The sequence below is a fragment of the Notamacropus eugenii genome, chromosome 6 (assembly GCF_028372415.1).
Source record: "Notamacropus eugenii isolate mMacEug1 chromosome 6, mMacEug1.pri_v2, whole genome shotgun sequence".
Classification (NCBI taxonomy): domain Eukaryota; kingdom Metazoa; phylum Chordata; class Mammalia; order Diprotodontia; family Macropodidae; genus Notamacropus; species Notamacropus eugenii.
Window position 1 is genome coordinate 188,193,810 of NC_092877.1, and position 15,862 is coordinate 188,209,671.

A 15,862-nucleotide genomic window follows, 5' to 3' on the forward strand; every position below is an offset into this window, starting at 1 on the left:
CCAGGCTTTTACAGTGTGTAGAACCTTTTTTATAATTTTCTTTGGTTTGAGTATTTATAATAATGCACCAGGTGCTACTGCTTAATAAATCACCACATCCTAAACTTCCCATAATTTATTGGCTTGTTTGTGCTCCATTCCACATATCTTGCTTTCTTAAAATGGATATATATTTACACATTAAAATAATTCCCATCAAAATTCAGTTTATCATAATGATGTAGTTCAAAAACCAAATGTTTGGTCTTAGGCAAAAAAAAAGACCTACTGTTACAATACTAATTTTTGAACTTGATTTATTTTACAGAGCTATACCAGGTGTCAGATTCCATTTTAAAATTATTATTCTATAACAACCTTGAATTGCTCTCATAAAACAATGTTCCTCTAGATCTAATGTGGCACTACAAAGGGGTCGAACATCAAAGAATGTAAACATTGACAAGATGGGTGAAATCACCATTACTGAAAACTTTATGAATGCAGAAATGATCAAACAGCGAAAAATACATCACATTAACCACTGTGTCATTTGTAGGATATTTTAAAAGAGAAAACTTGTTCCTTCAAGGGAAATGCTAAGTTTGATTTATATTGATCAATTCTTGAGTCATTAAAGTATTATCATTTTGAAATAGACAAAAGCAATGTTCATTCATTTACTCATTCACAAGTATTTATTGAGCAATTACTAGAGGCAAAACAGTATGCTAGGCTTGAATAAGATATAAGAAAAACAGAACAGGGTCTATGCCCTTAAAGAGTTTATTCTAGAGTAGATCTTGTAGTCTTCTTGGTTTCATATGTCAAAGGTGTATCTTGAACAAATCATCAGAAGAAATCAAGCTATTACTCAGGGACATAAAATTAGGCATGAGATTGTTATTGGGAGGATGTTATTATATATATTTACTCACCAAGAAAAAAATAAACACACAGACTTAGAGTGATTATATGGGCAGTCTAAGAGGTAGATAGTCTTGCATTTGGATTCAAATTGTCAAATTCAAAAGTACAAGATGGAAGAGGTATGTCAATGTAAATAACAATTTTCCTGAGGGAGAAAAAGAACCTAGGTGATTTTTGTCAACTGCAATCTCTATATAAATCCATTTGCATTCACACAGCATTTATTAAGCACCTGTTGTATACTAGGCATGGAATTAGGCTCAAAGCATACAAAGATAAAACTTGGGCTGAATTAAAAGAGGCATAGCATCCATGATTAGGGAGCTTATAGTTACCTGGCACTTTGGGATGATCAGACCACATCTGGAGTATGGTTTGCAGCTCTGGATGACATATTTTAGAAAGGGCATTAGAGATGTTGTTGTTTGTCCTTCATTGTTGAAGAGGACCATGACATCAGAATGGGGATGTCATAACTTGCAAGTGATTTAGACTGAAGTGACAAAGGGCTGTGCAAAGTCACCAGCTTCATTCTCTCCTCCAGAGTCATCTGGGTCCAGTGACAAGATATAAATCAGGATGACTGGAAATGGTCTCTCATTAGAGACCTGAGGAATATCTAGAAACAGACAGTCATCAGATGATGAGTTTTAGATCATGCTATAAGAGTAAACGTTGAAATAATTCTAGATGTTTAGCCTGGAAAAGAGATTTAGGAGAAAATTATGAAAATTTTCAAATATTTGAAGGGCTGTCTTGTGGAAGAAGCATTAAACCTATGTAAACCTACCTATATGTAGCTCCAAAGGGCAGAGCTAAGAAAAAAGGTGGAAGTTTGCAAAGAGGTAAATTTTAATTTGATGGAAGACTATAACTATTAGAGTTTTGCAAAAATGGATTGGGTTGCTTTGGCAGGTATGAGAGTCCTTCTTCAAGCTAAGGATAAATAACAACTTGTTGGATATGCTGTAGCATTATAGAACTAGAAAGTTTTTAAAATGCTCTGATTTTGAAATTTTAGAACACAACCATCAGAAGAAAACCATTTTAAATGTAATACTTAAATGACTAGAGAGATTACTTTCCAGTCATACCATATATGTATCAGTGACTTTGAACCCCTAAAAGTCATCATCAAAACCCCATTCCCCATCCCCACCACACAATATTCCATTTCCCTCCTCCTCAACTTTTCTATCCCAAAGTGCCAATTAAACACCACCTGTCCCTTCCACTATTCCCTCAGAAATACATGTTCCATGGGCAACAAACTTCCCTTCATCCTAAATCTTTTCCTCTCTCATTTCTTCCATCTTCTAGTTTGTTTTCTCTGAAACCTGCCCTCCCTCACTCTCAATGACACAGCTTCCCCAGCCACCACCTCCAATACTGTCTACATCTTCATTGATTCCTCTCAGCTCAGTGGTCAAGGCAGAAGAGTTAAAGCACTATTTCTTCTTTATTATTGAATCATTCTCAAACATCCCAACTACTCAGTTTCTCTACTTAACTTCCCACCACCTACTTCTCCACCTTACCTCAGCCCCACACAAAGGTGGTCATACCGTTTATCTTGCCATCACCCCCAAATGTATCATCTGTTCAAGTATTCTGAAATACCTTTATCTAATCACAATCTATTGCCTTTCCACCTCTCCCATGGCTTTCCCTTCCCAACCCTATTCTTTATCCACCCCGTACCCTCCAATCCCTTAACTTTTCAGTTCTCTCCCAGAACATCTCCCTCTAGGATATCTCCTCTGAACTTTTCACTATTTTGATCCCTTCATTGATTGTACCATGCCAAGTCTTAGCCTTGGATCACTCCCACTATCTGCCACCTTTCCTCCTATACATATGCCATTAAGGAAAGGTAGAGAAAAACACATAACTGTTCTCATTAGATACATCACAAATTTCTGTTACACAATCTCAACTAGGTTTTCACTCTAGACTAGTAATCCTACTACACTGCCCTCATCAACTCACTATTCTACTCCTCACAACTTTTACAGATCTTTTTATCCCTCCTTAAACTTCTCATGGCTACTCTTTCCCCCAATCTCTGAGCTAATAACTTTGCCTCATATTTTACAGAAAAAATTGAGACCATTTGCTGTATGCTCCCTTTTCCCCTCTCCTCATTTCATGTGACTCAGATGCCTTCTTCCACTATCCTCTAGTTCAACCCTGTCTCACATGATGAGGTAGCCTTACACTAAGGTGAATCGCTCCAGATATTCAAGAGATCCCCTTCCATCCCATCTCCTCCAACAGATCTTTCATCCCCACTATATAACTTATTTTCATTCTCCCTCTCTCTACTGACTCATTCCCTACTGTCCCCATAACAGGTACCCATGTTTTCCCTGTCCTCCAGAAATCTTTACTTCATCCTTCCATCATGACTAACTATAATCCTAGATTATGATAAATCTACTTGGAAAGGCCATCTGCAATAGATGCCTCCCTTGTATCCTTTTATGCTTTTCTAAATCCTTTGCAATCTTGCTCCCAACTTCATCATTCCAGCAAAACTGGCCTCTCCAAAGTTAGTAATGATCTCTTAGTTATCAGATTCCATGCCTTTTTTCTCAGTCTTTATTCTCCCCAAACTCTCTGCAGCCTTTGTAAGTGTTGAGGGTCATATCTTCTCTGATATTCTTTTTTCTATAGGTTATAGGACCAACACTCTCTCCTGGTTCTCCTCCTACCTAGCTGATGATTCCTTCCCACTTTCCTTTGCTGGGTCTTCATTCGGATCACATTTCACAGGTTCTGTCCTTGGCCCTTTTCTCTTCTTCCTATATAGTACTATTACTGTTGGATCTGAAATTAGAGAGACAGCTCAAATTTCAGCTCCACTACCTCTTGGAGACATATTTTCCTAATTTATAAGATGAGGCAAATCAGACTAAATAAAAACAACAATTAAGGCCAATGTTTACATAATACTTTGAGGCTTGCAAAACACTTCACATAGACATATATTTCATTTGATGGCCTCCAAGGTCTTTAAGGATTTTCTTTCAAACCTAAATAAATTTTAAAATCCTACACTAATAATAAGGTAAAACGTGTAGCATCATTTTCACTTATTCCTTCCCATTAAAAAAAGGCCTAAGATGCAAAGGGAGAATAGTTATGGCAGTAAATTCACTTTCACATGCCAAAGAGCTTATATTTGGAAATTAAGATACTGATGCACTTTTATAATATTTCATTCTATAGAATGACTTTATACTCTAAACTAATTGAATACCATTTTCACACATTTTAGTTCTCTTGTTTGTTTTATATGTCATATACAATATTTCGATTATTTACCAAAAATCAAATTATTTGAATTAACAGAGGCATACATTTACCTTTCCCTACATCAAGGTCTAGTTAGAACATGTCAATTTAATTTATTTTAAATACCCACCTCCTGAAATTAGCAAATGACTCTCAAATTTGGAGGGATCTACTAACTCATCCAAATGTTTACTCCCTCCAGAAATGCAGATTGCAGCTTCTTATTCTGTATAATCCTTTTTCATGGCCTTCTGTAATTCTTCCACAGGGAGTCCATCCAACATGCTAGGGAGAAGGAGTCTTTCTCTAAATGTCTTGATTTGGCATTTACAGAACATAGGGGCTGTCCGTTGGTTTACTCCTTGTTCTCCCTGAATGAATGAGCAACCTTCTTTTCCAGGCATACATCTCTATGATGACATTCTTTACCTTACATCTCATATGCATTTTGTTATAATATTTTGTTATGATATTTTGCAGTCTACTTATATCCACCATGTATCTCTCTGTTATTCCTTGAGGTTACTCACAACTTCAATTCTTCGCAGAATAGTGTTCCATAAATTACAATGAAACAGTATCATTCAAAAATATCATGTTAAACAGCTTAGATAATGGCTAATATTACGTGTGTAGCATTGTACTTTCAATATTTAAGATATCAAAGAAAGATGATGTGCTAAGAAAACACTAATTAGATGTATATCTATTGTCTAAAAAATGCTAATCCTAAGATAACTTTCTTCAATCTAAAATCATGTGAATCATTGAAATATGTATGTCTTAATAGCTGATGTTTTGTATTGGATCAAATTCTCCTTTTTAATTTTTCTCAGGTAAATATTCCTTTGTTATGTAACAAAGTCTGCCAGCGGGGACTCTGTGTGTATATGTATGTATGTATATGCATTTATATACGTGTTTCAATACCTATATATGTATTTCAAACTCTTTCATGTACAATTCCACATAAAATGAACTTCTAGTGATTTTCTTCATTAAATTATATTTTTCCATTTAATTTCCTTTTATGAATGCAAGGGAGATGGCTTTTCCTAAGAGGTTTTTGAGATCTTTAATTATACATTTTTGCGAATGCTTTTTTTGATAATTTATCTTAAACCACAACAAGCCCTAAAGAAAAATCAACTAGATATGGACCAGTATTTTACTGGTACCCCAGATGTGAATTTTTTTCTGGGAGCTCTAATGTAAAAAAACCTCTTTGGCCTACCCTTTCAGTTTCTAGTCTTATAGAGATTGGTTATTGAAGCTAAGCACTATATTCCTCACTTTGTCTTCTAAAGAGTTCTGCCATCTGTGTGTTCCTTTCCAGAATATTTCCTTCAGGTTGACGTATCAATTCAGAATGTAGTTAAGTGATGGAGCCTCCCTGTGAACTAGTCTGTGATTGTGATGATTATTGTTTTTTTTTTCCTCTTGGAAGGCTGCCTTTCAAATGTTTATCATTTAGGAAGGAAAACTTAGCTTCAGGGCTTGACCCTTAAAACCTTAAAACAATATTTAAGCAATATAAAGCAGCTTTATGCACACATGATAATGACCATGTAACCCATTTTTGAGGTTAGAGAATTTTTAAATGGCACTCACATTTCTTGCCCTCTATTCCTTAATTCTGTTGTTTGAATATATGTTATCCTCTGCAATACAATACCTAAAGAGCTGTTTGCAAAAGAAGAAATGTGGTTTGTGGCAATATATATTAAAAGAATTGGACAAGGTATTAATTTCAGAGGCACAATTATAGTTATTTCATGCTGCTGTTTTTATTGTTTGAGATTCTCCAAACAGTTTTATACACATTGAAAGCTATTAATTATATCTGGGAGATGAAATGACTTTTTATACATATAGAAAATGTTTTGGGGTCTTAGATCAGGACTATGATAGAGCTAGTATCAAACACATCCTCCACCTCTCTCTCTCCAATTGATATTTGGTGTATTTTCACCTCAGAATCTATAAATCAGGACTTTATTTATTTAATTTTAATTCTCTAATGGCATAAGAGATGGAGAAATTTAATAATGTTGATTCAAGTTAAGAGTGTACACTTCCTCCCAGCCCTGGGAGTTCGTTGTAAAACAGTGTGCACCACTGGTCTTCATAGATAAAATGTAAAAGATGAATCAGAAAAATGATTATACATTTGCAGAGTTTCTTGTTATCTTTTATGAAATGATGAATGAAATAAGAACTATTCCAGTGCAGTAGAATGCTAAGGTTGGAATGAAGAAAATGTGAGTTCAAAGTTCTCCTCTGAGGTTAATCAGCAAACCCTTATTGAGATCTTGCAGTGTACTCAGGGTACTACTGTACTCAACCCTAGAGATACAGAGACAGAAGTGAAACAGTTCTATCCTGAAGAAACTTACATTTTATCCAGGGTCTCTGGGCAGGTCATTTGACCCTTTTTGCCTCAAGCAGTTTTCTTTTGGATTTATTAAATAAAAAAGTCATTTCAAACTATGTTAGTTTAGAGAGTTTCAACTCTGGCAATTCCTCATGAGATGACAGATCCTTTTCATATTTCCGTAAAGAAATATAGGCATAAGGATATAATAAACAGAAGCTATTAAATTTTTCTCATGACATTTCTTTAGAGTAACATAAAAATACAATAGTTTTTCAAAACCAAGCCCTGAGTAATTTGTTAGGAAATAAAAATTGTTGTTAAGAAAAAGTCTTAAAATAGAAATGCTAAATGAATTTGGAATATTTTTTTGAGAGAAGGCTAAGATGGTATCTAAAATAGTCTTCAAGTATATTTTGGCCTACACAGTGTAGTGGAATGTGTTAATATATAGATAGACTTTACAAAGGGAAGGTCAGAGAAAGAAAAAAAGAACTTTCCCTGCTCTGTAATTCTGACTAAGACCAGCCCAGCCACAGATAATTGAGAATTAACCATATTTTAAAATCTTTTTACTTCTGAGCAAATAAAAGTTAGTTGTAATATGACATTATATAACTTATCTTTTTTCCCATGAATATGTAGACAGTTTTGGAACAGAACAGTGGATATTCTGTCAGTTCACTGGTCTGTTGTAAAAGTCCTGGAGAGCTTAATGTCATGTCCTGGAAGAGACAAAGCTAGGTAGAATTTCTACAGAAGAATTATGATTCTGTGGGTCAGGAGCTGTGGGAGCTACTGTAAATCTGAAAGAGCCTTTTGTTAAGGATAAGAAGCCAATGGTGGATCAGGGCCAAGTTTTGGGTACACAGGAGTCTCTGCTCCCAGAGTTGGGAACAGAAGCAAAGTTTGGGAGCAGAAAGGGTCTCTTATAGAATAGCCTTAGTGAGCCCCAGGATTTGGTCTACAGGACTGCAGTGACCGTGGCTGCCAGTTTGGCAATGCTATTTTCTGATACCAGGAGGAAAATGCCCTTCCAACCTTTCTTGGCCTTGCAAGACTCACTGCCCGCCAGCTTTGTCTCTTCCCTGCCTGGGTCTGGCAGATGCTATGGAACACAGGTCCCTCTAGTGCTTCCGGTCTCTATGGAAACTGGCATACAACATTATATTGATGGCTGTGCTCCATAGCTCCATAGCATCAGAAAGGTGGCACAGAAGGTAGATACCAGGTGTTGTACCCTAGAACATAGGCTAAGTCAAGAAAGACTGAGGTTGGATTAAAGAAGCAATTCTACATGGGAGTCTTGCAGAAGAAAGTTTAAAGGAACTCAGTTTTTTAGAGGAATTGGAAATGGAAAAAGAGCAGGGGCATCTGGAGACTGGAAAAAGCTGATGGGAAGAATTAATTAGGGGTAATTCATAACTAAATAAATGGAAGAGAATTTCCTCATTCCTTTAATTTTAACTCCTTTTTTCTTTCTCACAAGGTATAGAAACCATCATATTTCTCCTGAGAATTATCAGTTTGCATTAATGACAGTATATATTAAGTTGATAGTTTTCAGTACGCAGTATGTGCCTCAGTCCATACAACTACTGAGCCACAACTTGCATATTAGAAAGTTCTTTGTTTCGAATGCCTTTGTAATTTAGAGGAAGCAATAGCATGCTGTGTGTGCATTTGGGGATATTTTTAGACTCTAAGTAATAAGAATTCTCTTAAACTTTCTAAGATTCACTATCTTAGAACAAACATGTCAAAGAACTTGATAGAAGAGATTTACTTTGTGTGGAGTACTAATAGGACTGTAAACAGTAAAGGGTAGGGGTTGGGAGAATTCTCAAGCAAAATTTCTTATTCTCTTATATAATAATAGAAGACCAGTTCATTGTAGTTCAAGATCCTTTACTTTCTTGAAACATTGCCAATCTTTTTGAATATGTTCTCTTTCTGTTTTACAATAGATTTATAAAATAACTTTGAAAAGAAATGGAATGCTTTCCATTATCCATTAATGTTAAAAAACTAAAAAATCCTGAATGCTATTTTCTTTACTAATGATCGTTTCTATTAAAAACTCAACTGATCAAGTTTTGTTGCATATAATTTCCTTTCCTCCTTCCTTCCTTCCTTCCTTCCTTCCTTCCTTCCTTCCTTCCTTCCTTCCTTCCTTCCTTCCTTCCTTCCTTCCTTCCTTCCTTCCTTCCTTCCTTCCTTCCTATTAGTAGAGAACAAAATCCCATTACCTATCTAAAGCAAATTTTCTTTTTCTTTTTCTTCCTAGAGTTGTTTTAAAATATCTTTTTCTTTTTGGTTCTTCTATTTTTAAAAGAACAACTACCTATTCCTTTGTAATACTATTATTCATTTTTGGGAGAAACAAAAGCAGAGATTCTCAGCTCCCGCTAAATAGCCCAAATAAATATTATCATTTACCCTGAAATAGCACCGAATGTAATACACTTGCTTACACTCCCCCCTTCTCTCTCTCTCTCTCTCTCTCTCTCTCTCTCTCTCTCTCTCTCCCTCTCTCTCTCCTCCTTAACTTCTGCCTGTCTGTCTAGATATACCTCACATGATTACTGCTCTTCGTTACTAAGCATTGAAGCACAATGTGCACTCATCCACTGGTCTGACCCACACTTAATCTTTAATAGGAGAAGAGAAGTGGAGAACTCTATTGCCTTTACTCACCAGCCATTCAGGAGATAGTGAGGCTTGAATGACTCTGTTTTGGAAAGCAAAGCCATGCTGTGTTGTTGGTGCTCAGACATTCCTCTTATCCTGCCAGGAATCCTTTGACGATAATTCCGGCTTCAGGGATCTCTCATGTTGCTTTTTCACTGTGGATCCACTGTGTCTGAATGGTGGTACTTCCCAGACTCTCATCAGCAATAGGGCCACCACAGTTCTGGCTTCTTTATTCCCTATGTGGAAAGCATGAAGAACTCTTTGGTGTTCACAAAGTGAACACTTGCATGCAAAAGTGTTGCAAAATTTATGTAAAACTGACTCTGAGCTTGGCAGAAGATTTGGTTTAATTCCTAATTTTTGAGCGTAGTGACCTGTCTGTACATAAGGGATGAGTTTGAACCATCTTGCATTCTTAGCTTTCTAGGTATAGAAAAGTAAAGCATCAAAGGGAATATTAATGAATAGCTTGCCCTAGTAGGAAAAAATAAAAAAAAAAGTATCATCAAAAGAAGATTCTCTAGACAATGATTTATAGACATTCTTCATTGAGCACTTTTTTATCATTTCAATTTGTAATTTTCTTCTAATGTGGATATTTGAAATAAACCAAGAATGTTTTCCAAAAGTGCAACTAGTTAGGAGGAAGCAAAAATCTGTTAGACAAAGAAAAGCTGAGTAACACAAGATCATTTTATGCAGTACAAAGAAAAAACCAATCAAATTGAGTAGTATTCTTTGAGGTTCAAGATTTTGCTTCAAAGTAAAAACAATCCATAAAATAGGGAAGTAGTTGTGTTTTTTACCGATAGAAGGGAAAAGAGGAACACTTGTAGTGAAAGAGAGGTTAAAGAAGAGAGGGGAAAAAAATTTCCCTTCCAAACAGAAGAAATACTTATTGTTTGGAATAAAGACTTATCTTCTTTAAAAACTGAAATTAAAAGGAAATAAATAAAGAAAGAAAGAAAGAAAGAAAGAGAGAAAGAAAAACAAAAAAAGAAAGAAAGAAAGAAAAAAAGAAAGAAGCCATAACATTTACACGTATGAAAATCCTACCACAATAAAGTCATTTTAGGCTTCCACCTTCTTTCTTCATTATTCCAAATATAAGCACATGATGTTAGAATTGTCTTGGTTTGCATGTCCCGTCATGTATTCGTCACCAGAAAGTAAGGAATTTAAAATACAATTTTAAGAGTATGGCTTTTGGATCAGGCCTTCTCTGTGAGTAACCTGTAGTGTTTAGCTGTTTACCTTACTCCGTAAGAATGAGTTCATCATGGTCACTATTGGTCAAAGCAGAGAATTAAGGAGAGTGTTGGGAGAAGCCTTGTCATACTGTAATATTTGAGAGAAATGGAGCATAAGCAGATCAAAAAATGCCAAAAGTCAAAGCAGGTCTCCTTACATGATGGTGCTTTGACATGGAAACCTTGAGATGCTTAAGTTTTTGGCTTTTTTTTTTTTTTAGCAAATAATCACCTATCAGTCTTTATATCATTAACTTTCATTTTCCTCTTTTAGGTGTACACCTAACTCTCTGGTTGAGTAGCTGATTACTGTTATCAAACCCAGTTCTAGATCATATTCAAGTCAATAGACTTAATTTTTCTTTACATTGTGTTTTATATTAAATCCACTGAGATAAAATTTCACTGTATTGTATATCTTTCCAAGAATTTATTCATTTCATTCTATTAAACTTTGCCCAACTTAACGCTGATTTTATTTGGAATGGACTTTTGAATTATTAAGTGGTAACTTTTCACCAAAAATTTCCTAAAACTTGGATCATGAATGTATTATATTGATATTTGCTATAGGATAAAGAGTACCTAATTGAGGAACAACTGCTATAAGCCACAGGTTAGTCTTAGCCCTTTTACCAACTAGCCATGGACCCTGTCTTTTACTCTATCTGAGGCTTGATTTTATCATCAATGAGGGTTCAATGATCTCTAAAGACTCTTTCTGTTCTGTTATTCTGTACTCTTGGCCTGCGGGCACCTGATAAAAATTAGTCATACAGTATATCCTATGTTACTGAAAGGTTTCTAAAAACATATACCCTACAGTGCAGAGAAATATCTTAAAAACAAAAATAAAACAAAAACCCAACCATACACACATACGAAAAAAGCAGCTTAGAATAATGCTGAGTTTGATGTTTATGAGCTGGCATCTGGCTCATCCAGCATTTATTCTATCTTTCTTTTTGCTCACATTTTCTTTGATGTGGCTTTTCTCTTCACCTCACTTCACAAGATTGATGGTTCTCCATGTTTTCCCTACTAGAGGTCACCTTTGAGCTGAAAGTGAAACCCATCCCACTCTGACTCTGGATGGCTTTCAAGTCAACTGTCAAAGAATTTATTCTAGACATCTTCTAACCCCAATTTGAAAACTCCACCCAAAAGATTATAGGGAGGTATCCTGGTGGAGTTGCTATAGTGACTCTGAATTGTTGCCTTTAACTTGTCAAAGCTCCTGGTATGAGCTCTCTTACACTTGATAGGTTTAATTATATAATATGGTCATGAACCTGTGTACTTGTGTCATTTGGGTTGGTGAAGAAATTTTCCCCTTCAGGCTTTTTTGTCTCTTACAGTGCCAATATGCAGGCTTCGTGGTAATAAGATTTTTTTTTAAATGCTAGGAGCTAGAGCATAACATCAAGTGGTGCTTATAGCCATGGTCCAATCATTATAAAACTAATTAAAAGAGAAATATATTTCATGGGTATGAGCAAGTCATCCTAATGTACTTCAATATAGAAATTATTCTTCACTTAATGGGTTACCTTTCTCAGATAATATTATTTTGAAGTTGACCCTACTAATTTATTTTTTGATCAGTTTATATCTGTCTTGGTATATCTGTAATTCATCCTGTTGAACTATAATTTACTTATTGCATGTTCTAAAGGTTTACTAGTCAAATTATGATTTACTTTGTAAAAAAATTGCTTAAAATTATACTACTTAGTCTAAGTGGAAAAAGGCAATGTGATGATGTGGTAAGAGTTCTGTCTTTGCAGTCAAAGAGTGTGAGTTCAAATCCTGACTCTAGTCACTTTCAGCTCAGAGGTGATCTCTAGTAGGGGAACATGGAGAATCATCAATCTTGTGAAGTGAAGTGAAGAGAAAAGCCACATCAAAGAGAATCTAGTCATTTGACCTAAAGTGACTTAACCTTCCTAAGCCTCACTTTTCTCATCTATAAAATGAAAGGGTTAGACAATATAACCTTACACCGCCCTTCTGGTTCAAACTATATGTTCCTAGAAGACATGATTGGACATGTATTCCTTATTGTTATGGAACATATTGTGACAACTGTCCAAATAAATCATCTGCATTATATTTTGAATTTCTAAATTCACAATCTCTATGAATAGCAATACTATTTTTAAAAAAATGCCAGAAATAGAATCTAAATTTTGGATAGTCATGTTTTATAGATTTTGCTTTTGATTGAATATTAGCTTTATGATTGAGCATTGAGGGAAGTATTTTTCCCTTACTCATTGCATTAATGTGGTTTTAAAGAGTGGAATTCACCTAAAGTTATTGACCTTTCCTGTCTCTGAAGTAGATGAAATATAATGCTACATAGTCAACATGGGGTCAATAAAAATTAATGATTGTGATGTCTCCACATGCAAATGCCATAGTTTTGTGTCCGACTGCACAGTATCTTTGTAGTAGTAATGAGAAGGCTTCCTAAAAAGTGCTAATATTTTAAAATCCACATTATGGCAATATCACTTATGAAATATTTCTGCATTAGTTTCTTCCTTTTGTAGCTTTATGTTTCATAATAATATTTAAGTTTACTGCCTATTATATAGCTTGCTGGAAATAAATAAGCTCTCTAACTTTCACATTTTTGTTTAATCCCCCTTCAGGCAGCCAAGGGCAGTTTCCACTGACTCAGAATGTTACGGTTGTTGAAGGTGGAACAGCAAATTTGACCTGTAGGGTTGATCAAAATGATAACACCTCCCTCCAGTGGTCAAATCCAGCTCAACAGACTCTGTATTTCGACGACAAGAAAGGTGAATATATTTTCTGATTCTTATAAATATTTTAATCATAATAAATTTATTTTCCCGAGAAGACACAAATTATTCCTTTTGATTACCAAACTGCTGCTAAGTGTATTTAAACATGTTAAATATTAAACACTTTAGTTTGCAAGTCATAAACTCTAAAGTTAACTTGATTTCAACTTTTTTTAATAAAATAAACACTGCTAATTCTATTTTTAGTCTTTCCCCGAGTTTCTTCACTAACCTTTTCACTTACACCTTTTAGCTTTTTTTCTCATAAATGACTTAAATGAGGACTAAAAATTCTAATTCCCGGGAAACATTGGGCCATAATATGGAAAAGTCTTTCATTAAATATGACAATCAAAAATATTATATGACTTGAGATGGTTAAATCATTTGATTCTCCTTATTTGGGTATGGAAAGAAAAATCTCCGTTTGAGGGCTTGCCATGATGAAGTTAACCAGTCTTCAAATACCAAGAAACCCTTAAAATAAGTGAGATGTTGTATTTACTTATAATTGAACTGGGCTTTTTTGCCATGGTTTCCTAATTAGATGATACATAGATTTAATTCTAGACTATTCAGAGAAGCAAATAAAATCACTTTATTTCCCTTTCTGCTGACATAAATTTGGAAAAAGAAAAAGCATTTCTTAATCTCTGTGATTTTGACTGGGAGAAATGACAATATTTCACAAAATATTATAAATTTTCATAGTTAAAATTTATTCCAAATGTTGAAGATACTGCTTAGGAACATAGTAATTGACCTTAGCAGCACTTTTCCTTTTAAATTATATTTAACACTGGAGGAGCATGATGCTGTTTTGTAAAATCTGCGTCTAAACCCTTAGTTTCTTTTGAGTCTTTGCAGCTGATTTTTAAAAAATAAGAATATAGGTATATTTTGTCTGCATAAAAAATCCCAGTCTTTTTGAAATTATTATTCCTATTGAAACCACAATAATGTTCCATAAATTAGTGGTTTCGTAACTGTAGACATGGTTTTCCTTTCAGGGATAATAGTTGAAATGGAACAGAGTCTTGCTATTTATAGCTTATTGAAGTCTTCAGGATGTTATGAGGATTTCATTAAAGATGCATGATTAAGATTTTTTTTAATATATCATCATTTCTGTCTAACAAGTATATTGGAATTCACAGACATAGACTTTAAGTTGAAGAATACTTCAAAATGGTTTGTAAACGAATTTAAATGAATATGCATATTTAGTTTGGCTAAAAGTATACTACATTAACTTTAATTTTAATTCAATGTATGAGCTGAGTGAACTTTAGTAATAAAGTGACTATCTTAATGTCAAAATTTACACTTACTAGGTAAGGGCAATTTTTATTGCATACTTGAAATTCTCAGGTATATAAAGTTACAGAGAAACACATTTTAAAAAAGAAAGGTAATATCATTTCCTTGAACTATAATAAATTACTGAGGCCTTGTTTGAAGTGGGATTTTTATATGATTCTACCTGAATTATAAATGCTTTATGATTTTTAAAATCTACATCAGTGAATTTTATGTCTGATGTAACTTAATAGAAGTAAAATCCTGCTTCTGCTTTTCACCTTTTGTTTTTGAGTAAAGAAAAAAATATTCTTTTTCTTATGTGTGTCTATTTCTAATGTTTTGTAGATGTTGTATAACTGAATTGGGTTTATCATATCCTGGAGAAATTTATGTACATTTTAAATTTTATTGGAAAGTGATAATGAAAAAAGAAAAATATTTCAAAGTAATTTGATGGTGTTTATGGAAGCTTATTACTGGAACCCTTTCTCCTTTCCACTTCCTTTTCCCCTTTTCTTTCTGATTCCCTTTCCCTTTTTTTGTCCTCTTCTTTTAATGCTAGTACCAGGTTCTAACTAATTCTTACAATGTTATTCTTCTGGCCAAACGATAAAATGCATAGTAAATACTTATTTCACACTTAGATAACTTGGGAACAGCTTATAAAGACAAGACATTTTTTAAAAGTAAAAGTAAAATGGGACTATGGATAGCTATAGTTGTTGCTATTTTACCTCACCTTGTGAGACTGTATTAAACACTACTGGGGCTTCCATGGTGCTGCGTGTAGATTGTTTGGTCTTGATTTATTGCAATGGCTATGGAGTGACTATACGTATGACACAAGTAAAAACTGAAATAAAAAGTGTTATGAAAACCATGCTGACAAATCCATGTACTGACAAGTCAATGGATTAGTTTTTTATAAGGCTAGTACTTTTTGCTAATTGATGGGATCCCACAGTGTCCCTAAAGAGTGTGGTTCTGCATCCCCTTTAAATTATTTAGAATTCCATATTAAATGAAAACATTCAGTTTATATCTAGGACTTTTTTCTCTTCTCCTTCTATAATATGTCAAATGATTATCTCATAAGCTGTAATGTATTTAAATTATCATTTCTATGTTGTCTGATTTTTTTTATTTCCACTTATCCACCTGTATCAGTAAGCACCCCAACATACACAAGAGAGCTTGTTATCACAGGTTCTTTGATCTGATTT

At 34.3% G+C, this 15,862-nt stretch overlaps 1 protein-coding gene across 3 annotated transcripts in view; it reads left to right on the forward strand.

Moving 5' to 3' along the window:
- CADM2 (cell adhesion molecule 2) overlaps positions 1-15,862 on the forward strand; it is a 1,349,490-nt gene that overhangs the window by 1,012,701 nt on the left and 320,927 nt on the right. For all 3 annotated transcript variants that reach the window (XM_072621637.1, XM_072621640.1, XM_072621639.1), the window contains exon 2: positions 13,182-13,331. In XM_072621637.1, coding sequence (XP_072477738.1) covers positions 13,182-13,331 — 150 coding nt within the window. The remainder of the gene's footprint in view (positions 1-13,181; positions 13,332-15,862) is intronic.